The sequence below is a fragment of the Eucalyptus grandis genome, chromosome 1 (assembly GCF_016545825.1).
Source record: "Eucalyptus grandis isolate ANBG69807.140 chromosome 1, ASM1654582v1, whole genome shotgun sequence".
In the NCBI taxonomy this organism is placed as follows: Eukaryota; Viridiplantae; Streptophyta; class Magnoliopsida; order Myrtales; family Myrtaceae; genus Eucalyptus; species Eucalyptus grandis.
In genome coordinates, this window is record NC_052612.1 from 28,768,022 (window position 1) to 28,795,342 (window position 27,321).

The following is a 27,321-nucleotide window of genomic DNA, read 5'->3' on the forward strand; positions in this document are numbered from 1 at the left end:
AGATGAGGATGAGCCAAGAAATATTAATGAGGCTCTAAATTGCCCTAATAAGGAAAAATGGATTTATGCAATGAAAGAGGAGATGGAGTGAATGAAATCAAACCAAGTCTGGGAACTAGTTGATCTTCCAAAAGGACGCAGAGCTATTGGGAATAAGTGGGTTCTCAAAATAATGCAAAAGACTAATAGCTCGATATAAAGGCATAAGGATCGCCTTAGAATGAATGGGTATGATCAACGGGAAGGAATTGATTATGAAGAAACATTTTCTCCTGTAGTGAGATTTACCTTGATTCGCATAATTCTGGCAATAGTGGGTAGTATGGATCTTGAGTTACATCAAATGGATGTAAAGACTGATTTCTTCAATGGAGAATTAGAGGAAGGAACATATATGGAACAACCTGCTGGTTTCATAGTGAAAGACCAAGAAGAAAAGGTATGTCGACTTTTGAGGTCGATATATGGCCTTAAGCAGTCATCAAGACAATGGTATATACGATTTCATAATGTCATAATGGCATATGATTTTATAATGATAGATGAGGATCATTGTATATATATCAAAAGATCCAAGGATCAATTTGTGGTCATATCATTATATGTTGATGATATGCCAATTGCCGGAAGCAATATGGAGCTTGTCAATATTGTCAAAAGTCAGTTGTCTTCCAACTTTGAATTGAAGGATATGGGATTGTAAACCCATAAACACTCCTATTGCAAAAGGTGAAGGATTGAGCCATAGACTGTGTCCAAGGACTCCACAAGAGAATGAACAAATGAAACATGTTCCTTATGCTAGTGCTGTTGGGAGCTTGATGTACGCTATGATGTGTACAAGACCTAACATATGTTATGCAGTTGGAATGGTGAGTAGATACCAATCCAACCCAGGTCAAGCACGTTGGAAAACCGTTAAGAGAATACTAAGGTATCTAAAGGGGACTGTTGATTATACGTTGAGTTATTATGGAAAGGATCTACAACTCAAAGGCTATTCTGATGCTGATTAGAGAGGAGATTTAGATGAAAGAAAATCTACCTCTAGGTTTGTTTTTTTACCGAATAATGGCACCATATGTTGGAGCAGTAAGAAACAAAAGTGTATAGCCTTGTCCACGATAGAAGTTGAGTTCGTGGCATTATCAACAGTAGTATAAGAAGATGTTTGGCTTAAGAAATTATTGGATCATTTAGGTGTTATTGGAAGTGCTGCAGATTTATTGTTGGTTAACTGCAATAGCCAAGCAGCAAAAATGTACACCAAAGATCCAAAATATCATGGCAAGACCAAACCTATAGATACCAAGTATAACTTTTGTCAAGGATATGATTGCACAAAAAGATGTGAACTTACAGTACATATCTACGCATAGAATGGTGGCAGATCCTATGGCAAAGCCAATACCTAGAGATGTGTTTTGTGGTCATGGAAAATCTCTAGGATTGCGTAGAGTCGGATGTACTGGATAATAATTTCCCTGAGTTGTTCACATTTATGAACTAGTGTTGTTTCATTATTAATGCCTATGAATCTTTGTTTGATCTTTATACATCTTAATGCTCAGTGCATTACTTTAAGTTGAGAAAGTATGTCGGACAGATAAAAGATTAGCCCACTCACATGGGTAATCGCCTCTATTTACTGTGTGATAAATAGAGATAAGATTGTTTTTAAGCTTATTATCTAGGTGATTAATCGAGAGCTCAAGCTTAAAATACGTATGTCGCCTTAACTAGGTGTTAAAATGAGGACATAATACTTACTATGTCCGAAAGTAAAATATCCCACATATTTTACTTTATCTGTCTATGATGCCGAGATGTGAGTTCGATGAATTTTGTGAATGAGTAGATACGTGAACTCAAGTTAGACATTGGGTATGTATAGACTATCATCTGTACGGTATTGAAAGGTATAGACATACGCTCAATGGGAAATGAGTTAATATCGTAATATGTATTTCATACTACGTATGCATGAGCGACCAATAAGAGTGGCAAAAAGTTTGATCTCAACTTTTATGACGTGTAAGACTTTTGAGGAAAAGAGTTTCTCAATTTTAGTGCTCTCATGACTTTTACTTATTCTCAATATTTCTATTTAGTGTTTGCTATCTTAGGATGTTGCCAATGGTCATGAGTTAATTCGATCTAATGGGGCATTTCTAGAAAAGCAAGCTGAACTGAAATTGAGAGTTTGAAGGGAAGAGGAAGATCGAATTTGGAGAATCACATTGTAGTTTTTTGTATTCACCGGTTAACCAATTATCACTGTATTTGTGATAATCATAATTGTGAATACAATATATATATATATATATATATATATATATATATAAGAGATCATTGTTTAATCGATCTAAGGTGCTGCATACTAAATCTACTCGGAATGTGATGCCAATTATGAGTTGCTATATATTCCTAACAGATGTATGGCAACGAGCTCTCAAAGTATGCTGGTCGCACGGATTATTCACCGGTATGAATGTTGAAGAGAGGTAAAGAGAATTCTGTTCAGCCCACCATGTGCGAGTGGGAGATGATGGTTTTTAATTTTGGGCTTAAGCCCCGTCGCCCATGTTGGGCCTAAAAGCCCGGCCCATAGGAATAGGGCCCATGGATGAAGAGGGTTCCTTTGTTGGAGGGGATAAAAGGAGAAAGAGAGAGGGAGGAATACACCCTTTGGCATAATAACGCACGTACATTCCTCTCCCTCTCTCCCTCCAAAAAGAAGAAAACGCTTAAGGCGACGCTATCTTCCCTTCAAGGCCAATCGACGTCATCGGATCGAACGGGATCAGAATTTCTTCCTTGATTTTCAGCATTGGTGTTTAATCTGTGGCTAACAAGGTACACTCGAATCCGTGGTGTGCTTTAGGATCGGTGATACATGTTTTTCCCGGGCTTCGTCTTCCGCATTGCTTTAGGGGTTCGACTTAGTGTTGAATCCGGTTTTTGGGGATCCGTTATTCCCAACAAAATGCATATATAAATGGGAATTGAGAGGTTTCACTAAAACAAACTGATTGAGGCATTGCCCTTCTGTATCGCGTCTCGTTCGAGTTGGGTAATTATATTCGCTCGCACCGAAGTCCTTTTCAGAAGAAGGGAAAAGCAAGATGCAAACCCAAAGCAAAACTCTAGTCTTCTCTGCTCTCCTCCTAAGTCTTCTTGCCACGTCCTTGCATGCGGCATCGACCCCATTTGGAGAAGTTGGTAAGCACTCCTCTCTCTCTCTCTCTCTCTCTCTCTCTCTCTATGTCATGGTGGTTTTGGCTTTTGATTTTGACGATGCCGTTCTGTGCGCGTGTGGTTTCGTGGTGCGTTAGAGGATGAGACTGGCTTCAGTTACATAGTCGGGAGCGAGAGGGGACCAGAGAACTGGGGATATCTGGAGGAAGAATGGAGAGCATGCAGTGAAGGACGGATGCAATCTCCAATTGACTTGGCAAGAGAGAATGTGGAAGTGATTCCACACTTGGGGGACCTAAGGAGGAATTACAAGCCAAGCTATGCCTACGTCATGAATAGAGGCCATGATCTTCGGGTAAAACCGACCAGAATTATGATGATCCCCGCCTTTTTTCTTCAAAAAACATGCTAACATGGGAAATGCTAACAATTCCAAGCCCTGGTTTCCTTAGAAAAGTGTTAAATCCTCAATTTTAACAAGAGCAAATGAGTAGGTATTTGACTTAATATTTATCTTGAACTTCTAATATTTCATTTCGGAAAAAGTATGAATAACGTCATTTTTAAATCACCTTATTTAATTTTCAAGATATTCAAGATTTAAATTAATTAATTTTCTGATTTAAAGTGGAGTTTAGACCTTGCCATGCATAAGTAGCTCCCAATCGATATGGCTACGGAATAGGAAAACGGATCTTGGAACAACTTCAACTTTCATATGACGGTTTGTTTGTTTGTTTGTTTTTTTTTTTCCTAAACCTTCTCCGACATGAATAATACAATATGCTCAGAAGCTTTAACGAAAATCTCATTATGGACCCACATGACTATGGTAAAAGCTAGTAAATATTCGCCCTTTGACTTCATTTAATCCGTAATAAGTGTCCAACCGGGAAGATGAACGGTCTCTCCTTGACCAGAAAATATCAATAGAGAAAAATTATTGAGCAACTTTCTTTGTATCGATTGCAGCTTCGGTGGGACGATGGAAGGGCAGGGTCGATCGAGGTTGATGGTAGAGAATACTTCTTGCAACAATGTCATTGGCACCACCCTTCCGAGCATGCCATCGATGGCAAAAGGTCTCTCTTTCTCAATTCGTATGAACACGAGCTTGCTACTTTCAGTACTTCTCAAAAGTACTGCTGCAACATTACGAAGTGTTTGGCAAACTCCTTACTTACGGCTACGTCGCATTCATAGCTATAGGGATTTTAAGAATAGCGTTTCACCCTACTTTGAGGCATTATAATTTTAAAAAGTATTGCCAAATTGACAAGCCACTTCACTTTATAAAATAGTAACACTGCAACAAGGTTACCGCACCTAAGAGCTAAGGAATGTAATTTCCTAAAAGCTGCTTTAAGCTGTTACAGCTGTGAAGGTCTTACAATCTTAGAAAAGCTGATTGTTGAGGGAAAATGACAATTACATTCGTAAGCATAACCTTAGGGGGAAAAAGAAAGGGTTAAGCACAAAGTTTTATCCTTTTTGCTATTTGGTTTTCTAACTTTTATTTTGGGTAGTTAAGTCCTCTAACTTTCTGGGTTTATGCAATTCCGTCCTCTAACTCCTTTTTTTTCTTTTTTTAATTAAATCCTCAAAATTTTTGGATTTGTGCAATCAAATAATTTGACTTTCTTGATGTGTGCAATTGAGTGCTTTGTTGACCCATCATAACAAATAATGTCAAATTATGATTCGTTTTCCTTGTTTTGCCGGTTTGTTTTCTATTCACTTGATGCCGCGTTAGCATCTTGTGTCATTTTGTGTCACATAAGTCACATGTCATTAATTAATTTCATAATTTAGTTAAAATAGTTGATCGAAGGATTTGATTGCACAAATTACAAAAGTTAGAGGTCTTGATTGCATATAAGAAAACTTGGAGGATTAGCCCCCTCAAGTTGTAGTTTCCTTATTTGGCTGGTTTTTGTTTATTTATTTTTTATTTTTGGTTTTTACCCTCATCCGGCATCTACACTTGGCACCACAAGCACCTTGTGTCCTCAAGACAATGTAAAAAAAATTGTCGTGTTAGTATTTTCAACATCTCATATTAACAGAGTTAATGGAAGTATTTGATTGTACTAATTTGATAAGCTCTGGAGGTTGATTGTAATATTTGTAATTTTTATGATTTGATTTCACTTTTGTGATTAATTTTAGAATTCCTGGCGCACTTGTCCCATTTTGTGGCTCAATATGTTGATGAAATTGGAAAATGTTTTTGTGTAGGTATCAATTGGAGCTTCACATGGTTCACTCAACTTTAGATGCAGAGGTTGCGGGCAACACTGTTGTTGTTGGACTACTGTACGAGATAGGCGAACCAAATGCTTTTATTAGCGAGGTATGCAAAAATTTCTTATACAGAACAACTAGAATCAATGCGCGCGCCGCTATGAAATTTGTATTAAAATTTGGCTATTTTTTCAAGTGTTTGGGTGTCGAGTAGTTTTTTAATCTAAAAGCAGTGGGTACTTTTTATGTTTTGTATGCATTTACAGTTTGAGCCATTGAAAAGGTTTTTTCTTTTTTCTTTTTTTATGAGAAGAATAAACTGAAGTGGACGACAAAGATGAGTTATTTTCTTTGAAAAGGTTGTAGACGATGGAAGGGTTAATATATTCTTACTTCAATCTTTCGGGAATCTCCATTAAAGATAATCTTATTGGTAATACAATAATCTTACAATTATATTTCTGTGATGGTGCATTTGACAATTTTTACGTGCAATAATGTGATCAACTAACATTATTTTGTTGTATATTTATATATTATTAGTATATCATATGTATGCATAATAAAATTCACAATATAGCAAGTAAATAGTGACACTCTTGCGGCTCTATTACATTACAATCGCAATAGCTACTACATCAAATTTAGTTTTTATCACAACGAAACATGTAAGAGGAATGACCCCAAAGGCGAACAAAACACAGGGTGGGACTGTTGTTGTCACTTGTATACAGGTAGAATCACAGCATACATACTGTAGTTTCCAAATTCTAAACCTCAGAACAGAAGCGAAAAGCACTTCTTGGCGTCAGACATCTTGTTGTTGGACCAATTTATGTCGATCCATGTGTATTCGATCGAATGCGGCAATAAGCATAATTTGACGATGTGCAGGTGTTGAGGCGTATAATGTGCGAAACACATGGAGAAGAGATGGAAGCTGGGGAAGAGATAGAAGTGGGGGTGATCGACCCAAGAGAGATCATCAGGGGTGAACACAGTTACTACAGATACATGGGCTCTCTCACGACCCCTCCCTGCACAGAAGGAGTCAAATGGATCGTCAACAAGCAGGTAAACCGCAGAAGGCGTCGATGTTTCACCAGATCAGCAATGTTTAGAAAGTGTAAATTCTAATGTTGTAAGTAATTTCTAAACTAACCATTCCTTGTTCAATGTTCACCAGCCCAGCAGTGCCACAGAGGAACAAATCTGGTCGCTGAGACATCTCGTTGATGATGTAAGTGCCCTAAGTTTCTCGGCCGCATTGTTCCATCAAAACCTTAGTGGTTACATCCCTGATTAAGATTACCGCTATGACATGTTGTGTGTAATTTTCTCATGTTCAAAAGATGATTACGAATTGCAGGGTGCCTGGAATAATGCTAGACCTATTCAACCACTGAATGGACGAGAAATCCAGCTTTACAAACCAGATTCTGAGAGAAGTATTGAATCGATGACATCTCTACGTATCGATGCTGCTGCAAGTTGAAAGTATTCCTTTCGATAACGGTCTTTGGGTGATAAGCTTATGTCTAGTGTTAGCCAGTTGAATAATGGTACGGTAGGTTGCAAACGATGTAATAAAATCCAATGATGCAGCACATGTAAACTGTCTTTGAGAACAGAGTAGGGTGCTTCGCTTATCTTCTTAACAAGTGGTCGTACAAAAGGGAAAAGTGCACCTTGTCACATTCTCTTCTAATGGGACTGAGTCATTCCTATGCCTTTTCCAGTTTCTGTGCGCCTTTGAGACCCCGAAAAATTGATAAATTCCTAGAACGGAGTGGAAGAATGAAGGAGATTCTTGAAAGAGGAAAGGGACCCAATGACACCAAAAGAATTGACCGATGAGCCATATGAGGTGAAAATGAAGATACAATAAGGTGGGCAAAAAGATAAATATAATTTCTTTGAGAAAGTATGTACAGTCCGTTCATTTTTCAATGTTCACCGGATGATCTTTAGGAAAAATGACCAGACATATATACCGATGTGTACGTAGTCGCGTATCAAGTGAGCTATATCACATAATTCAAAAGTGGCACGTGTAGTCACAAGTCTCCCACAATTTGACTATGAAGAAAATGCTCGGTAAGTGAAATAATCGAGATGAAATGATTTAAGAAACGATAAATCTTACATCATAGTATATTAAAAGGTCGACACTCGAGACTTTTAAAACCTCAAATGCACTCCTTGTATGAAATACAAATGATGTTCACTACTCTTTGCATAAATTTCAATGGAATACAAAAGGTATCCATGACAAAATATCAGGGATGTCATAAATTTACCGCATATTTGATGAAAGGCATAAAGAAGACTTCCGAAAGACATTTGCATATGAGAGAGTTTGGAATTTATTAGTAACCAGATCATATACGCCATTACGAATTAATTGCTCGAACCATCAACTACATGTTGCAATTGCAGAATCTCATGGACCAGCCCAACCAAGTTGAGACTCGAGCTCCGTCCTACCCCCATTGCCTTCTTCGCCTTCGCCACGGGCTTCTTCACTCTCCCCTCCTTTGCTTCCCTTCATCGGCCACGGCCCGACAACTCCTCCACGCCCTCCCTTCACGTTCTCCTTCCGCACCCTCGCCAGCGCTCCCCCTGCGCGCCACCCCATCGGATCCTCTTCCCTGACCCTCGCCACCTCCACCACCAGTATCTCGTTGCACGAGTAGTCCCCAAACATGGGGCCCGTCAGCGGTGAGACCCGTGCATATCGAGGGGTTGCAACAGGATGAGCGTCTGCAGGGCCCAGCTCCCTAACAGGAAACCTCGTCCCTTGTTTCGCTTCTCGTACTTTTTCTCCGAGATCCACCGCTCGAGATCTTGGAGCTGGCTTCCTTAAAACCCAAACAAATGTTCTCTTTGCCCAAAGCAAGCTCTTTCAGCTCAGTAGGCGTTAGGTTGCATAGGCTTCCCAGGCAAGCAAAGTTTTAGAATATGCAAATAATAACCATTCCTTCATCTAATAGCTTAAAATTTTAGAACTGTTGACAGTGATCCTCTAAATTTTCACATGAAATCAGCACTGGAGGTCCTGATTTCAAGTTTTTCCAGGCCTCAATATTTTCTATGCTTAGTACTAGGCAAATGACTAGACTAAACGTGAAGGGGTTTTACACCCCGAACCTTCATCACGTGCACATTCCTCGGTGGTCGACTAATTTGCGACGTTCCCAAGACGCGTCACCGACCCAATCGATTATGCACATGCGGAAGTGAAATAAACAATCTTCAAACAACAAACAAACAAGTGATAGAAAAGCAGGACAACAAATTTCATAAACACACTTATATAAACAAACCAGGTCAGCCCTACAAAGTTATGTACAGGAGGTCAAGATCCAAAAAAGGACTACCAAGCTAACCCTATCATGGACCCTCCTACTTGGGATCCAGGTTCATTACGACACCGTTAGGGATGTCAAGGTCTAGAGGGTCAGCTACCTCCTCTACTTCGGGCTCTTGCTCATCCTCGGGCAACTGGTTCTCTGTGATATTTGTAATAATATTGGCATCCACAACAGGGTTGAGTACCACCTCACCCTCACCTTCGATGGCAGGTCCGTCAAAACAATCCACTGGACCTTCCCGAACCCCACTAGGCCCGTGACGAAACCAAGTTTTGAATCGATGAGGTACCAACTGAGGTTGGCCCTCATCGACCCAGATTGTAGTCACAACGAGCTCACAGGTCCAAGGATTCCCGGGGACAAGGAAGATGGTATGCTCGGTCTTCACCTCCTATAGCCACCCAAAACGGATGTGGCACACCTCCATCTAGGGACTTGTAAAGAATTTAAACCACGATGGGGTGAGACAATGTCTTAGCAAGTTTACACCCTAAACCCCGATTAAGAAGACAATACACCTAGAGGCAGCCTAAGCACACGTCAAATGAGACTTACCTCACCTCAGCACCTCTCTGCACATCGTACAATTTATATAACATATGCATCCAGTCAATGTACTCCAAAATTGGAACACTTCAACTTACATCTCAATCAATCATAAGGGTCCCATATAAGGCCAAATCTTTATGACACATCCCATTCCGTGCCACACAATTTTGTCCCATAATCAAACGTAGTCAATTCGCTCAATCAAGCGTTCCAATTAGTTACTACCCAACGACCACGATCGACTCAACAGTCAGCGGTCTTCCGACATAGCCGGGCGTCATCTTGCCCCATTGAGCACGGCAATGTCTACTTCTAGATGGCATTCCTGAATGAGCATCGGCCTAACCTCCATTGCGACTAGCATCCGTTGATGTAGGGCATTCCCAAAAGAGCATTGTCTGGAATAAAAGCTTGTGACGGGTTCTCATAACGATTACACGCACATCCAATCCCGACCAAGGACATCGTGCTTTGCACTCAAATGTCTAAATTTAAATAATGTGCTTGGCCTATTTTCTTCATATTAAAAACACCCGGTAAAATAATTGTGTGTGGGTACACAATCAAATTGAATCACAAAATGTGATATCCTCTCTTTTAAAAATCCCACTATTTTATATTGTACCTAAAAGCATTTTGGGCGTCAAAAATCGACACCCGATATTTTTCTAATTAAATACCAAAATTCCATACTTTTGAAATAATAAATCAAAAATCATCAATCATCAATCAATTGCATAAATTAGCACTCAATTGCGCAAACCAATTGCACCACGTGATTAGCACGAAATTCTAACAACCGGCTATCCCGGTATAATTTCCACTAATTAATATATAATTAGATAAATTACAAAATAATTAAATAAATTGCAAAATAATTAAATAAGGCACTAGTTAAGCTGAATACACTAATTTAACCACCTAATTGTACTAACTAAATTAATCTACCTAGGCTAGATGTACATAACCTACTAAACTAACTAATTAACTCAACTAACCACCTAATTGGCCTAACTAACTAATCTAATTTAACTAAACAAGCCAACTAATTACACTAATCACACTTAGCTTAAACTAACCATTCCCTAAGCATAATTAACCCCATAATTAAGGTTTAGGAGGTTAACTCACCGGATTAGCAAATGAACCGATTCACGGCGACGGTGACGTGGAAGCAAGCAAGACTCAGGTCTATGGTGATACCAAAGGAAGTATGGAAGGGCCCGAAAAGCCCAACAAACCTCATGGTTTGCTCCTAGCTTTACTTCTGTTCAAGGCTGAAGTGAGTTGGCTCGAGCTGACGGAGGCGAGAGGTGCACGGCTAGGCGAGCAGGGGTGGTCGGAGCTGGGATACGCAGAGCTGGCAATTGGGCTGGACGGCTGCTGGACCCAGGTGGATGGTGGAACAACACGAATGGGCACGGGGACAGTAGCGACGATGTGAGGCAGACACGGGTTGATGGAACGAGTGGGCTTGGGACAAGCATGACTGGAGGTGGGTAGTGGCTCGTGCGATGGCTTGGACAGACGGTGGAGAGATGGTGACGAAAAGATGCTTCGATGGGGGCTAGTTGCTAGTTTGCTTTGTGTTGGAGCTGGAAATGGAGATTGAAGCAAGGAAGAAGAAGATGGTGTTGCTGTAGTTGGAAGGGGGGACAAGAAGCCTCTAAAGTCAAGCCAAAAGATCTAAAACACTCAAGTAAAAGCCCCAAAAGTCTTCAGCCTTGATCCACAGCCATTTCCCCTCCCAACCTTCTCCAACAAGCCAAGGATTGATCCCCAAATGTTGCAACCCCCATGGCCTACAATTTCAAGTGTTCCACTTCAATTTCACACCAAGTTTACTCCAATTAACCTCAATTCAATGGCCAAAATGCTAAGGAGGAAGCCCACACCACTTTCCATAATTTCCTTCACCATTTGATCCATCTTGAATGCCAAAATTCTGCCCAAAAATGTTCATCCGAATTTCCCGGTTTTAAATTGTCCAATTTTGATTTTTCACCGAAAATCCGGGCTCGCCAAAATTCTTCAAAGGATGAGTCGACGTTCCAAAAAAATCGTGACACGCCAGAATTTTCGATTTCTAAAAATTGGTTCAATTTCGTTGTTAATTTCAACCGGACGCGATTTTAGCGTGACCTAACCCACCAAGTAACTTTTCTGAATTTTTAGCGCTTTTGATCCATGGTCGATTATTTTCGATCCACATTGTGCATCTTCGACTCATAGGCGACTTTCGGTTGTTGTGAAAATATCGAGGTTTTAATTACGAGTACCGGGTACATAATCGACAGAAAAATCAGTTTAGTGACATTCGATAAGAATTTTGCAATCAGGTGGAATCACCCACACTTTAATTACATGCTTCGTCGAATCGACTTATCTCTAGTCTCTAGTCGATTTTAACAATGCCGTATTTACCCTTGCAAATTAGCACGGTCAAGCAGTCAATTTCTGATCGAATTCTCAAATCAGTCGCGTTTATATTCCTTAACGGCTTCACCTGATAGATTAGTTATCTCATAGCGATCAGCTCGAGAGAAAAACTATGGCACATCGATGAAAAGCCCAATTCATATTATCGGGACAATGTTGAAAATTAGGATGCCATAAGGGGTGTGTTAGAATATGTAAATAATAACCATGCCCTCATCTAACGATTTGACTTTTGGAATAATTTGCGGTGGTCCTACTAAATTCTCACACATAGAACACAAAGTTGGGCCCTTTTATGGATTCAATCCGATTTAATTGTGACTTCCCTACATTCTTCACTTAATTTATAAACTTCAACCTTATATTGAATTTAAGATAGTGTTAGTCGTATAAAGATTAGTTAACATATGTGCACGATTTTTCCCACCTAAATCGCTTTTTCCTAGTTGATGATTAGAATATATCGATTAAGTCACATAAATCTAATTTCAATTGTTCTTATTTATTCTTTCAACTTGTCATATATGCCTGGATTTTCTACAATGAAATATTTCCTTTATTACACATGATAATCAATTCTTTGGTGCAAAGTAATTATGTAGTTTTGTTCCTTTTCATATTCACATTGAGTGATATGAGTCACGGGTTGGTACTTCCTTGATCACAAAATAACCTGTGTAGTGCTTGGCGAGCAGAATTCACTAGGTTAGCCTTTGTTTAATAGTTAATATCACAATCCATGATTCTCCCATACTCATGAACCCTTATGAGTGAAGTTTGTGGCTATCGAGTGAAGAGTAAGTGATATGGAGAGGATGAACACAATTGGTTCTTGAGAGTGGCATTAGGACAATTGATGCTAGGAATTATAAGATAGAAGGATTATATTACTTTGGAGCTTTGAAAGCGGGATTGGCCTCCCGTACACAAACTGGTCAGAGGTGATACCGCTCTCTTGATGAGGCCATGGCAGGCCGAACTAGTTGTTGATCTTAAAGTGATCTACCATCTCTTTTGATAGACTAGAAGCCCGAACTAAGCTAGGTGTGGTGCTATCTTATATAAGGAAGCTATTCGTCCAATTGTTTTCAGGAACAACTATTGAGCAAAGGTTGGCCTAGTGAATTCCGTTTGTTAGACAATGCACGGGTTATTCTGTGGCCAAGGAACTAATGACTCATGATAGATGGAATCATAGCAAGATCCCTCCGGTAAGGGGGTTGAGTTGGAGAAAACTTGTGGTCTATCTGGTCCTATGTGGGCAAAGAGTGAATTGTCGAGGCAAAAGGGACTCGGGCAAAGGCGGCTCTTGACCTTCTAGGATGGCAATAGGGGCACAAGAAAGGTTCAATTCCTCACTGAATAGAAAAAATGTTATTGGATTAATTGGCAAGTCTTAAGGAAAGGTCTGCTACCACATTTTCAGCAAGGGAAGAAACCTCCATTAGTCTACTAGGATCAAGAAAGGTTTAGTAGGCAAAATATGGAGTTGCCAAAAAGGCGCAGTTGGCAAAAAATGCCACACTTGCCTGGAGAAGTGCATGTTACCAAAGGGGCACAAATAGTTGTGATCAAAAGAAGCTACCAATGGAGTGATTTGTTTTGTTGGGCGAGCGTTCCTATTCAATGTATGATCCAAAGTGGCACATCAATGGTTAAGGAAACACAAGGAAGTGACAGAGCAGCCCACAACAAGGGCCTTGCAGAACTAAGTGGGAGAGAATGTCACGGTTTGTGATTTTCCTATACTCATGAACCCTTGTGAGTGGAGTTTGGGGTTATTGGGTGAAGAGTGAGTGATATAGAGGGGATAATCACAATTGGTTCAAGGGAGTGGCGTTAGAATGATTGGTTGTAGGAGTTTTATGATAGATGGACAATATTACTTAAGAGTTCTGAAGGCTGGGTTGGTCGCCTGTGCACAAATTGATCAGGAGCTGATGCTGCTCTCCCAATGAGACTATGGTGGGTCGAAACCAATTGTTGAGCCTAAAGTGATATGTTGTCATGCTTGGTTAACTAGACATCTAAGTTAAGCTAGGCGTGGTACAATCTCATATAAGGAATATATTCACCATATTGTTCTCTAGAACAACTCTTAAACAAAGGTTGGCATGGTGAGTTTCACTTGCCAGGCGTCGCAAGGGTATTTTGCGACCAAGGAGCTGTCAACTTGTGTCATATGAGTATTACTTGTCTTATTTGCATAAAATTGGTTATAAATCAAAACTCTAAAGAATAGGGGAAACAAATGAGAAAAAAAGCCAGAAACTTAGAGATAGTTCTACTTTTTCTTTTCATCATTACTTGCATGTCAAGCCATGGAGGCACTTCTTTGAATCAATGAAGCCTCATTACTCCTCTTAGCCAGATCGAGATGGTCCGTATTACACAAAGAAACTAGTCCAATACACCAGACCCTCTTATCGCCTCTCATCTTCTTTCACCCTTCAGTCATATTGCATTAGGAAATTGAATCGAGACCGTATCTATACATCAAGGGTTGGGTCCCAATCGTTACCATCCCAATTCATGAGGCTACCTAAAATTTTCCGTTGATGTGGTATATATGCAAAAATTGAGTAGGACAGATTGTAATCTCTATGTAGTTCATTGTTTTCTGGAGGTAGCTCACTTTGTAAATGTACCGTTATCTAGCGTGCGCTAGTAAATCGCCAAAATAAAGTTTGTCACTTAAAAATGTAAGGAAAAAAGTATGCTTCTTTCATCTTGAACTATAGACATATTACAGTTTAGGGGCGAGACAAATAAAAAACACATAGGATCAATTTGTCATCTTCTGCAAGTTCTTTTTGTTCTCCAGTCCTATCAGCAATAAACAAATCAAAGGCTCTTGGATTTCTAAACATACCAAGTTTAAGGGAATAAGCAATAGAGGGTTATTGCATGTTCTGAGTGCTTAGTCATGTTACTGATAAGAGATTACATGACCTGTCATGCCCCGATCTTCGGGCACGCACCCATCCCTCACCTTGGTCGATTAATAGCGATGTCCCAAGATACATCGCCGACTCTTTCATTTTAATACGCATACGGAAGCATATAATAATAATCCCCAGACAATAAAGCAATAAGATAGATAAGTAGGACTAAAAACTCGAACCTAAAAACCAACACACTTATATACATATATAACAACTCAATCATATATATATACATATATAAGCCACACTAGAAAGTCGGTTTCTATTCAAACAGGTTCGACGGCAACAAGTCAATAAACAGGAGTGGAGCCTCAATCCTCATCAAGATCATACTCCGAATTATCTTCGAGGTCCTCCTTTGACTCCTCTTTAGGTTCTTTCTCAGGTTCCTCCTCAAGCTCCTCCTCCGGTTCTCCTCTAGGTACTCCTCTTCCTCAACAACCTCACATTCCTCCATACTCCAGTTGGAGTCTATTGCTGACGGCTTTGGCGAGTCAGGATCATCACCTAGCTTGGGATCTTTTGTGTCGATCATCGCTCCATCCTTGGGATCTGCAGTCCCTTCTCCAAATGCTGCCTTTAAGACGAATAGAGGCACATCATCTTCCAATACTAGACCCTCTCTTCTTCCATCATGGTAGTGATGATACCACGATCGATACTCGTGGGGCCTCAAGTCGTCCCTATCCACATCAACCCAGACGGTTGATTTTACTAAAACATATTCTAATCCTTTAGGATTGGGGTGTATCGGGAAGTGATACATTATCTCGGTGACCTCTTCGGAAATACCAAAATGCATGGGAGGACGAGGAGGTGGAGGGGCTATCATCTAGGGACCTGAAATGTTGTCCCACAACCGGGATGAGACTACGTTTTAACAAGTTCTACCCCCTAAGACTCAATTAGGAAGCCAATACACTCTAGAGGCCGCCTAAGCACATCCCGAGTCAAAGGACTTACCTTGGCCTCAATTCCTTCCTGCAATACAGTATATATCAAATATACATGAACCACATCAATTCACAGCATCATATCAAAGCATTGATCAATCGATTTAATTGATTGCATGTCATCACGACATTCCTCCGGTCGGTACATTTAGTACTATCTATAAAGTTCGACCTTAGTCTAGGACTGCTCACCCAAAGCTGAATATAGATAATATAGCTTGCCCAAAGCTGATAATATAGTATATTGTATATATGATTGCCCAAAGCTGATAATACGTGCTCACCCAAAGCTGATCATATGGTATACTATTTATATACTCGCCCAAAGCTGATAATTTAGGGCCCCCAGGCCAATATAGTATACCAATTCAGACATTTAGTCAACTTCTCATTTTTATCATACTCGATAAAAATAGCCGTGTGTGGGTACACAGTCGGCCTTAGCCAAAATATAATAATTTAATCTTTACGAATATCCCACTAGTTTCAACAATCCATTACATATTTTTGGCGCTGTAAACCGATGCCCGGTAATTTCAATCAATTATCAAAATTAATTAATTTATGAATAAAATCCTAAAATCAAAATTAAATCAATTTAGCACGATTTAGTACTCAAATAAATAAACAGATTGCACCACGATAATCAGCATAAAACTCCGATTGTTGACTATCTCAGCCTAATTTTTGGAAAATAATTAATTAATTAAATAATTACGGAAATTATTAAATACAATAAATCTAATTTAGGCTCGTAATGCCTAATTGGATTCCAAAACGGACCAAGAAAATTTTCAAGATTCGTTTAATAAATACTATGACCTATTTCATTGTTAACTACACTAACCATTTGCCTAACATGCCTTAATAAGTCTCTAATATAATTACTATAATCTAATCTATCCACCTAATTGCATTTAAATAAATTTAATCAACTCCTAAACATCTTTAGCATACTAATCAAGATTTAGTAAGCAAAACTCACTTGATTAATGAGCGGGTGAGATCAAACCGACGGGAATGTCGCAGGGGTCGACTTTCATCAAAACGGGCCTATGTTTCGAGGCTCAAAATCACCTCAAAATGGGCCTAACACCTTGTTGGAAACCCACTAAGTTTCTATTCTATTCTTGCTGAAACAGAAGGGAAACAAGCTTGGTTAACATGGGCATTGATCAAGAAAGGGTGAAAAGGCCAAACCGGGCCTTGGCAGGGGTTTACCAGCGGAGGAATGGCGAAGGACAGCTTCAGTTGAGCTCCACCAGCTGCTTGGACTGAGGATGGGATGCACAGCAGAGGCGGCTGGATGGCACATGGGTGGTGCTCGCACGGGCAGACAGCTTTCCGGCGGAGGGCGACAGCATGCAGCGTGGATGGCGGCTTCTCCTGCTGGGTTTCTGGTCTTCAAACGGTGGCAATGGAGATGGGGAAGGGGCTGTCACACAATTGAGGTTGAGGGAGAGGGAGAGGGAAGAAATGAGGTTAAGGGGCCACATGCCTTCATTTTCCACAAGTTTGTCTCCTTGAACTTGTACACCAAGCTAGGATCCCTTGGCTGCAATTAGCCACCAAGACACTTCACTTTACAACCTTGAAGTGGTCCAAAATGGTGGTGGATGGGGGAGTTACGAATTTGCAAAAATTCTCTCTTAATTGGACTTGGTTTTCCCTTCAATTCAATATCATTTGGCCCTTACAAATTCAATTGACACCTCAATCCTCCAATTGATATTTTTCCTCACCTATGGATTCATCTTGCATCCCAATTTCGCAACCAAAAATGATTCCTCCCTTTTTTCTACACAAAACGGCCTGCGATGACTTTTTCCCAAAAAGTCTCGGGTTTTAGAAAAATTCTGAGACTAAGTCGACATTCCTAGAATTTATTGTGACATGACAGAATCTTCAATTTCTAAAATTGGACTCAAATTCGCGGTTAATTTCACTCAACACGTTTTTAGCATGACCTATGCTATCGGGTAGGTTTCAGAGATTTTTAGTGTAAATGACCCATGGTCGATTTTCTTCGAGCTACAATGAACCCACTTGATGCATTGGTGACCTTCAGTTGTCGTGAAAATCTCGATGATTCAAATACAGACAAAGGGTACCAAAACGAGAGAAGAATTAGTCTAGGGCCGATCAATGAGAATTTTCCAATTTAGTGGGGTCACCCACGATTAACCATACATCTCAGTCGAAAAACCTATCTCGATTTCAAATCGATTTTATACTTTGTGCCATAATGGCCTCTAAAGATGAGCACGGTCAAGAAATCGATTCCTGGTTGAATTCTCTAGTCAATCTTCTTAAAATTCTTTAATAGCTTCCTTGAATATTCTAGTTATCTCGAAAGTGATCGGTTTTGAGAACAGCCCTATAAGGCGTCGATGAAATGCCCGATTTATTCAGAAGAAATTAGTATTAAAAATTTGGGATGTCTAATTACCTAAGTTACTTGCTGATGAAGTGGAGCATCAACACCAAAATTACACATATACCGTTTAAAAGCATAATATCTTAGTGTTTCCATGGATTCGTAATGATGTCAAGCAAAGAACAACTGGGCACCGAATGTTTTAATATGACGAATCTTTATTAGTACACGTTTTATGACATAAATCTTTCCCCAATTTACGCTAGTAAGGCCACGACTTTTAGTGGCTGAGTTCTCTGCATGTTGATCCCGAACTTGTCTTCCATGTTCATATTTTCTGGCGGGACACCATCTTTGAGCCTCCAATTAAATGAGTTAATTAGCGAACCTAGCATCAGATGTAACATTCTCGTGGCCAAAGGCAATATCGGACAAATTTGCCTACCACCACCAAATGGAACAAGCTCGAAATTTTTTCCCCGAAGATCTATGTCAGATCCTAGAAATCTCTCCGGTACAAACTGTGGCACCCCTCGACGGACCCCGAACCGTTTCGCCACGCTCGATTTCCATTCTCTTGCTTGACAAAAAGGTCTATCAATGCTAGGGTTTACATCTTTTAGATTGGTCCCCTATATGGCGGAAGCACATCCATCAACTCTCTTTCTTATATTCATAAAACGATGCACACCAACTAAACATTTATAGGTAAAAGCCGAACACTTTTATTTACTTAAACCAGATGGACATCATTCATCGGTACATCAAAATGCCGTAGTCTTCTATACTCGGCTATACTTCAAAAGATGACTGACATCACCTCCAACAGTCGTATATTTAAAGTCCGTTGATCAGTATTGGCATCCAAAAGTTCCTGCCTTTGCTATCCTCCTCCTCGTGGTCATATCCAACCACTTGATCCATCTACCGGTGGCTGTGGCAGCAGAGGTATCTTATCTAGTCTGAAATATTAATCCCCAAAAGGAGTGAGTACAACCACTCAACAGGTAAAAGATCCATCAAACTACTCAATGCATCAAATAGAACAATCATGGCATCATAGAGTACATATAGTTCATACATATCAAACATATCTCACCTTTCAGTCATGCATATTACATCAAAACAGCCATATATATGTATATAGGTCACCATGTCATGTGCATATACCACCAATGCACTTGTACATATAACATCATACAGTCATGTATACATGTCACCATACCATGTGCACATGCCACCATGCACTTATACATGTTACATCATACAGCCATGCATACATGTCACCATACCATGTGCACATACCACCGTGCACTTATACATATTACATCATACTGCCATGCATACATGTCACCATACCGTGTGCACATACCACCATGCACTTATACATATTACACCATACAGCCATGCATACAGGTCACCACACTATGCATGATTCAATTTCAGCGCTTGTTTTTCAATTGGATCGCCACATTTTTTCTTTCCCAGGACCAGTAATTGCATCACACATTTTATCGCTCGCACCCAACCTAGCATCATGAGGAATCTCTAGCACACACCTCCGGGCATCCAGCACACACACTCCGGGCATCTCGAAACTCCCGAGGACATCCGACACACACCTCCGAGCATCCGGCACACACACTCTGAGCATCTCGAAACTCCCGAGGATATCCAGCACACACCTTCAGGTATCCGGCAGACACACTCCAGGCATCTCGAAACTCCCGAGGACATCCGGCACACACCTCCGTGCATCCAGCACACACACTCCGGGCATCTCGAAACTCTCAAGGTATCGTCGGCTCACACCTCCGACGCCATCCTCATTTATCACAATTCAGGTTCACAATTGTGTCTCAATATTAACATGGCATATGATGTGATGGCAACAAGGTCAATTTCAGCTTTTGAAATTTGCACAATCTAGCTAGCACAGTTTTAGAAAACATTTTCATTAAATACCCAAATGACATTCAAAAATTATGAAATTCGAACATGTGATAGTCAAGACATAAAGGCAGATACTTCATGAAGAACACAACACCAAAATATCCCCATATAGTTCAATACAGACCACGCATCACAGCACTACTAATTCTGTCCGTTCCACTTGCACAGTTTTTGAAACATTTTTTTGGTTAAATAGGGAAATGAACTTCAAAAATTACGAAATTTGAATATTTTGTAGGCAAGACATAGTTAAAGATATTTCATGCAGAACACTTTTCCAAAACAATATCATACAAAACGGTATAGACCACGCATTACAACATTCCCAAATCCGAACGCATCAAATTGCATAGTTTTAGAAACATTTTTGATTAAATACCCAAATGACATTCAAAAATTATGAAATTAGACTATGTGATAGCCAAGACCATAATTTAAATACTTCATGCAGGCATCGAAGTCATATTCGTCCTAGGTAATTAAATATAGGCGGTTAAAACTTCTGTTTCTAGTACCGAAATTTCCAGATCCAGTCTTTCCAAAGAATAATGATTTCACCCACTTATACTTGTTTTTTTTGTCCCAAATTTGAGTATGTTATACTACAAGAAGTCCTTTACAAATTTCATATAGAGGTCAAAGCCAAAATTCAACTAAAACATCACATGCAAGTCACTAGAACATCCAAGGTTGAGCTGTTTTTCTCAAGAACAGTACACTAGACTAGAGCACCACTCTTATAACTTCAAATTTTCACATTCTATACATCCAAAATTATTATCATTCAATCACACACACACTAAGAACAGCATGTAAGAGTAGATCAAGGGATCCCACTTGCCTCTAGACCGAGCAACAGCGAGCACACAGCGGTGACAGACGGCGATGCACAGCCCCTCCTCCTTCCTTCTTCCCTTCTTCCTTTCTTCCTTTCTTCCTTCTCTTTCTCTCCTCTCTCTCTCCCTCTCTCTCACTTAAACCAGCCACCCTTTCCCCCTAATTTCCTTTCCTTGATCATTAGCCATCATCACCTTTTGCATGGGGTAACACTTGGCCATCACCATGGGACAAATGGGGGAGGCATGCAAACCGGACTCCCCCTCCTTCTTGCAACAACAGCCCTTCATGGGCTTATGGGTCAGCCATTAAGGCCCATCTTAGGCCCAACACTCTTGGGCCTAAGACCCAAGCTTAAATAAATCCAGAATTGACCCTTTTAAAAACTAACTAAATCCCTATTAAATCAAAGTACTAAATTGCAAATTAAATGGCTATACACTTGCAATCATAAATCCATAAGTTCCAATTTATAATACATATAGCCAAAGATAGAACTTTCTTTCCCAAAATTTATCCATTAAAAGCTTGACCATAAATCTCATTGCGAATCATGGATCAAAAGGCTACAAAAATACAATAACGGTGTTTCCATCTTCTATCCATGGCTCATGGCATACTTAGGGATTTTCATGAAATTCTAGGATGCCACAATTCTCCCCTCCTTAGAGAATTTCGTCCTCGAAATGGGTCATTTCCTATGTCTCTTGAAATAAGTGAGAGTACCTTTCCCTCATTTCCTTTTTTACTTTCCCATGTGGCTTCCTCCACATCATGATGTCGCCATAATATCTTAACCAATGGTATTTTCTTAGTTCGTAGGACTTGTTCCTTTCAATCCAGCACTTGCCCAGGCTCCTCAATGTATCTCACTTCCTCATCCACTTTAATAGCTTCATGATCGAGTATGTGACCGTGGTCCGCTGATACTTCCTCAGCCATGCCTATACTTTTCTGAAAGCTATTGTTATACAAAATTCTACCAAGTATAACTTTTCATCCCAACTTCCTTTAAAGTCAAGGGTGCAAGCTCTTAACATGTCCTCTAATGCTTGGATCACTCTTTTCGTTTGTCCATCCGTCCATGGATGAAAAGAAGAGCACTAAATTGGGAACTCCGTCCCTAAGGTGGTTTGAAAACTTCACCAAAGGTTGTAAGTAAATCTTGAGTCTCGATTCGATGTGATTGTTACAGAACACCATGTAAGCGTACCACTTGGCTTATACATAATTAGCAAATTTATCCATCGGATAATCTACGCGAACTGCTAGGAAATTGGTAGACTTAGTCAAGCGATCTACTATCACCTAGATAGAGTCGTGACCACTTAATGTCCTTGGTAATCCTCGCACGAAATCCATCATCACATGATCCCATTTCCATTCTGGTATATCTAACGGTTTCAATCTAACACACCATTTAGCCAAATTATTCCTATACCTTTGTCACCATCAATTCAAGCCTAGAACCATCAAAATCGACACCACCAATAACTCATTTGGTTCAGTACAACAAAGACATTCACTACGCTTTCATTGCAACATAGATTCAAGCCTAAAATATAATACCATTCATTCGGTTCAAATATCGATAGTCCACCAAGACTTATTCAATTCAAAGATCGACAATCCACCAAAATGGAACTTGTCTAGTTTCCATCAAGTATATCTTACGTCGCCCCCTAAAGGATCATCACTTGGACTAATCACTCATCAAATCCACAACTTGAACTTTCACCTTTTCACCTTGGAAAGACTATAGCCACAATTGATCATATCCACTAATTCCACCAAACCTTTTCAAACTGAGATCATTACCAAAATTAAAAGTTGACCATCATCAATTAAACCTATTATTCAGACATATAAACCACAAATAATTTCATATCTCATATGACCACTCAAACTCATGACTTCCAAGATCAATCTATACATACTAAATGCCTCCATGTAATGCATCAAGATTTCCAATGAGATCCTCTAATAGGAAGTCACTACTTAGCTCAAATGATCATAACTTAATCCTCAAATTCATAACTTACTCTCCATAATTCACTTCTTAAGCCTTGTTTTGCAGCACTATGCTTAGATGTTGCGCATGCTCTTCAGGTCCTTTAGAATATATCGGGATATCATTAAATGAAGACAATCACAATTTGATCCAAATAAGGCTTAAATATCCTATTAATTAAATCCATGAATGCAGTTAAGGCATTCCTCAATCCAAATAGCATAACTAGGAACTCATAGTGTTCATAGCGAGTCCTAAATGCAGTCTTAAGAATGTCTTCTTTCTTAATCCTCGGTTGATGGTATCACGTCCTCAAGTCAATTTTTTTTTTTTTTGAACAGACCGAACTTCCTTGCAATTGGTCAAATAGGTCATCAATTCTAGGTAATGAGTACTTACTCTTAACAATTACATGATTCAATTGCCTATTATCGATGCACAAACGCATCAACCCGTCCTTCTTTTCCACAAACAAAAGTTCTACAAGCTTAACCATGCTTCCGCTACGCCACTCTGATAAAATTATCCTAGAAACACTGCCTTCCCAATTCAGTTCATAGTTCGGTTCATTCCTGCCCCCTTTTGCCATCCTAGAAGCCTGCTAGGAGCCGCTCCTTGTTCAGGTCCTCTGACGTCGGCGTCCACTCGCCGCCCTCATCGACCGGGTCGTTACGGTACACCAGTTTTTGCACTGTTCGAACTCAAACTACACATCCATTGGAGGGTCTCGTTTCGATAGGGACTTACTTACGAGAGATATTATCCGCTTTGGCCTATCCCATTCTTAGCCTCATGGTTTTATTTTTTAGTGCACGGGTAAGTACTATCTCAGGAGATCATTCATCCTAGTCAATTGCTTACGGAGCTAGTTCATTCTTACGATGACGTCAAAGTTATACATAACTATCACTACCAAGTCCATCTCTAGATCTCGTTTCCTTAGGGTTAACTCACTCATCTCACATGCTAACGTAGATAACAACATGTCCTTCAGTGATGTAGAAATACGAAGAGGCATATCTAAAGATTTGTTCTTATTTCTTACAATCATCTATATTTTTGGACACAAATGAATGCGTGCCACTCATATCAAATAACGCATATACCTTTTTATCCCTTTATCGAAGTCGTACCTAAGATAACATTTTCAGAAGCTTTCGCTTCCTCTTGGGTGACCGCATACACCCTTCCTTGTGCTGGTGGCCTCTGTGGATTCCTTGGTAGGTTTGGTCCAGCAGTACGTTGTTGCACTTGTCGCACCGAGCTGACATTCGGCTGCGACCCATCACGTGGACAATTTCTCTTAAAGTGTCCTATTTGCCCACATCCATTACATCTCAGTTGGCTATTACAAGGTCTTGGCCCATGTTGTCTACCACATCTCTAGCAAAAATTACCCTGGTAGGGTACTCTCCCAAAAGTCGAGCCATTCCAAGCTCTTCTAAAATTTCCAAAGTTATTCTTTTTTTTAGGTTCCCAAGGCTGACCTTGATCGGGATAAGGTCTCTTACCCCTTCGAATATCATTAAAGGTCATCTGCCTCTTAGATTTTGATTGCTCCCTCACTAACTCTTGCTCCACCAACTGTGCCTTCTCATAAATCTCATTATAATCCATTATATTCAGAGGCACTAGTTGTTTTCTAATATTAGTCCTTAATCATTTCAGGAATCTCTTAGCTTTTTCCTTACGATCCTCAATCAATCTGGGAGCATACCTAGACAGTTCAGAAAATTTTGCCTCATACTGATCCACTGTCAGCTCCCTTTGTTCCAATTGAACGAATTTAGTGATCTTCCTATCCTTAGCACAATCAGAGAAATGCTTCCTATTAAAAGCTCTAACAAACTCATCCCAGTTCACATCAATACCTGGTGGAAAAATCGTATTCCTCGAAGCTCTCCACCAAAACTTTGCATTTTCCTCCAGCTGATATTCTGCCAAAACAATTTTCTTAGCATCATTACAGTCTAACAACCAGAAAATATGTTCTATCCCATCAATGCAATGTTCCGCCTCCTCAGTCTAACATGGTATGGTCACATGTATGCATGACTATATGATGTTATATGTACAAGTGCATTGGTGGTATATGCACATGCCACCATGCACTTATACATATTACATCATACCGCCATGCATACATGTCACCATACCATGTGCACATACCACCATGCACTTATACATATTACATCATACAGCCAAGCATACATGTCACCACACTATGCATGATTCAATTTTAGCTCTTGTTTTTCAATTGGATCGCCATATTTTTTCTTTCCCGGGACTAGTAATTGCATCCCACATTTTATCGCTCGCACCCAACCTGGCATCGCGAGGAACCTTCGACACACACCTCCGGGCATCCGGCACACACACTCCGGGCATCTCGAAACTCCCGAGGACATCCGGCACACACCTCCGAGCATCTCGAAACTCCCGAGGACATCTGGCACACACCTCCGGGCATCCGGCACACACACTCCGAGCATCTAAAAAATCCCGAGGACATCTGGCACACACTTCCGAGCATCCAGCACACACACTTCAAGCATCTCGAAACTCCCGAGGACATCGGCACACACATTCTGGGCATCTCGAAACTCTCGAGGCATCGTCGGCTCACACCTCCGACGGCATCCTCATTTATCACAATTCAGGTTCACAATTGTGTCTCAATATTAACATGGCACATGATGTGATGGCAACAAGGTCAATTTCAGCTTTTGAAATTTGCACAATCCAGCTAGCATAGTTTTAGAAAGAATTTTCATTAAATACCCAAATGACATTAAAAATTATGAAATTCGAACAAGTGATAGTCAAGACATAAAGGCAGATACTTCATGAAGAACACTACACCAAAATATCCCCATATAGTTCAATACAGACCACGCATCACAGCACTACTAATTATGTCTGTTCCACTTGCACAGTTTTTGAAACATTTTTTTGGTTAAATAAGGAAATCCATTTCAAAAATTACAAAATTTGAATATGTTGTAGGCAAGACATAATTAAAGATATTTCATGCAGAACACTTTTCCAAAATAATCTCATACAAAACGGTATAGACCACGCATTGCAACATTACCAAGTCCGAACGCATCAGATTGCACAGTTTTAGAAACATTTTCGATTAAATACCCAAATGACATTAAAAAATTATGAAATTAGACTATGTGATAGCCAAGACCATAAGGTAAATAATCATGAAGCAATCAAAGTCAGATTCATCCTAGGTAATTAAATATAGGCGGTTAAAACTTCTGTTTCTAGTACCGAAATTTCCAGATCCAGTCTTTCCAAAGAATAATGATTTCACCCACTTATACTTGTTTTTTTTTTGTCCCAAATTTGAGTATGTTATACTCCAAGAAGTCCTTTACAAATTTCATATAGAGGTCAAAGCAAAAATTCAACTAGAACATCACATGCAAGTCACTAGAACATCCAAGGTCGAGCTGTTTTTCTCAAGAACAGTACACTAGACTAGAGCACCACTCTTATAACTTCAAATTTTCACATTCTATACATCTGAAATTATTACCATTCGATCACACACACTAAGCATAGCATGCAAGAGTAGATCAAGGGATCCCACTTGCCTCTAGACCGAGCAACGGCGAGCACACGGCGGCGACGGATGGCGATGCACGGCCCCTCCTCCTTCCTTCTTCCCTTCTTCCTTTCTTCCTTTCTTCCTTCTCTTTCTCTCCTCTCTTTCTCTCTCGGACGAACCCTCCTCTCTCTCTCCCTCTCTCTCGCTTAAACCAGCCACCCTTTTCCCCCTAATTTCCTTTCCTTCATCATTAGCCATCATCACCTTTTGCATGGGGTGACACTTGGCCATCACCATGGGACAAATGGGGGGAGGCATGCAAACCGGACTCCACCCCCCCTCCTTCGTGCGACAACAGCCCTTCATGGGCTTATGGGCAGGCCATTAAGGCCCATCTTAGGCCCAACACTCTTGGGCCTAAGACCCAAGCTTCAATAAATCTAGAATTGACCATTTTAAAAACTAACTAAATCCCTATTAAGTCAAAGTACTAAATTGCAAATTAAATGGCTATACACTTGCAATCATAAATCCATAAGTTCCAATTTATAATATATATGGCTAAAGATAGAACTTTCTTTCCCAAAATTTATCCATTAAAAGCTTGGCCATAATTCTCATTGCGAATCATGGATCAAAAGGCTACAAAAATACAATAACGGTGTTTCCATAATCTATCCATGGCTCATGGCATACTTAGGGATTTTCATGAAATTCTAGGATGCCACACAATCTCATTTGGATTGACCCAAATGCTAGGATCTCTTCCTATAGCCCATGCGTTGATAAGAACTTGTGTACCATTTGGAATGGTGAAACCGCCTATTTGTGTGTCGGCTTCAGACTTGCGTGGTAGAAGAAGTGGAAATGGTGGGTGAA

General features: G+C 40.0%; 1 protein-coding gene across 2 annotated transcripts in view; it reads left to right on the plus strand.

The window, feature by feature from the left end:
- The first annotated feature begins 3,008 nt into the window (after positions 1-3,008).
- LOC104456218 (alpha carbonic anhydrase 7) overlaps positions 3,009-27,321 on the plus strand; it is a 53,935-nt gene continuing 29,622 nt past the window's right edge. The window contains exons 1-7 of one of the 2 annotated variants that reach the window (XM_018874972.2): positions 3,011-3,222; positions 3,336-3,553; positions 4,171-4,280; positions 5,437-5,551; positions 6,337-6,516; positions 6,629-6,682; positions 6,812-7,137. In XM_018874972.2, coding sequence (XP_018730517.2) covers positions 3,126-3,222; positions 3,336-3,553; positions 4,171-4,280; positions 5,437-5,551; positions 6,337-6,516; positions 6,629-6,682; positions 6,812-6,937 — 900 coding nt within the window. In that variant the 5' untranslated portion in view covers positions 3,011-3,125 and the 3' untranslated portion in view covers positions 6,938-7,137. Of the gene's footprint in view, positions 3,223-3,335; positions 3,554-4,170; positions 4,281-5,436; positions 5,552-6,336; positions 6,517-6,628; positions 6,683-6,811; positions 7,138-27,321 lie in introns of those variants that run through there. The other variant, XM_039311786.1, reaches the window with a different exon arrangement.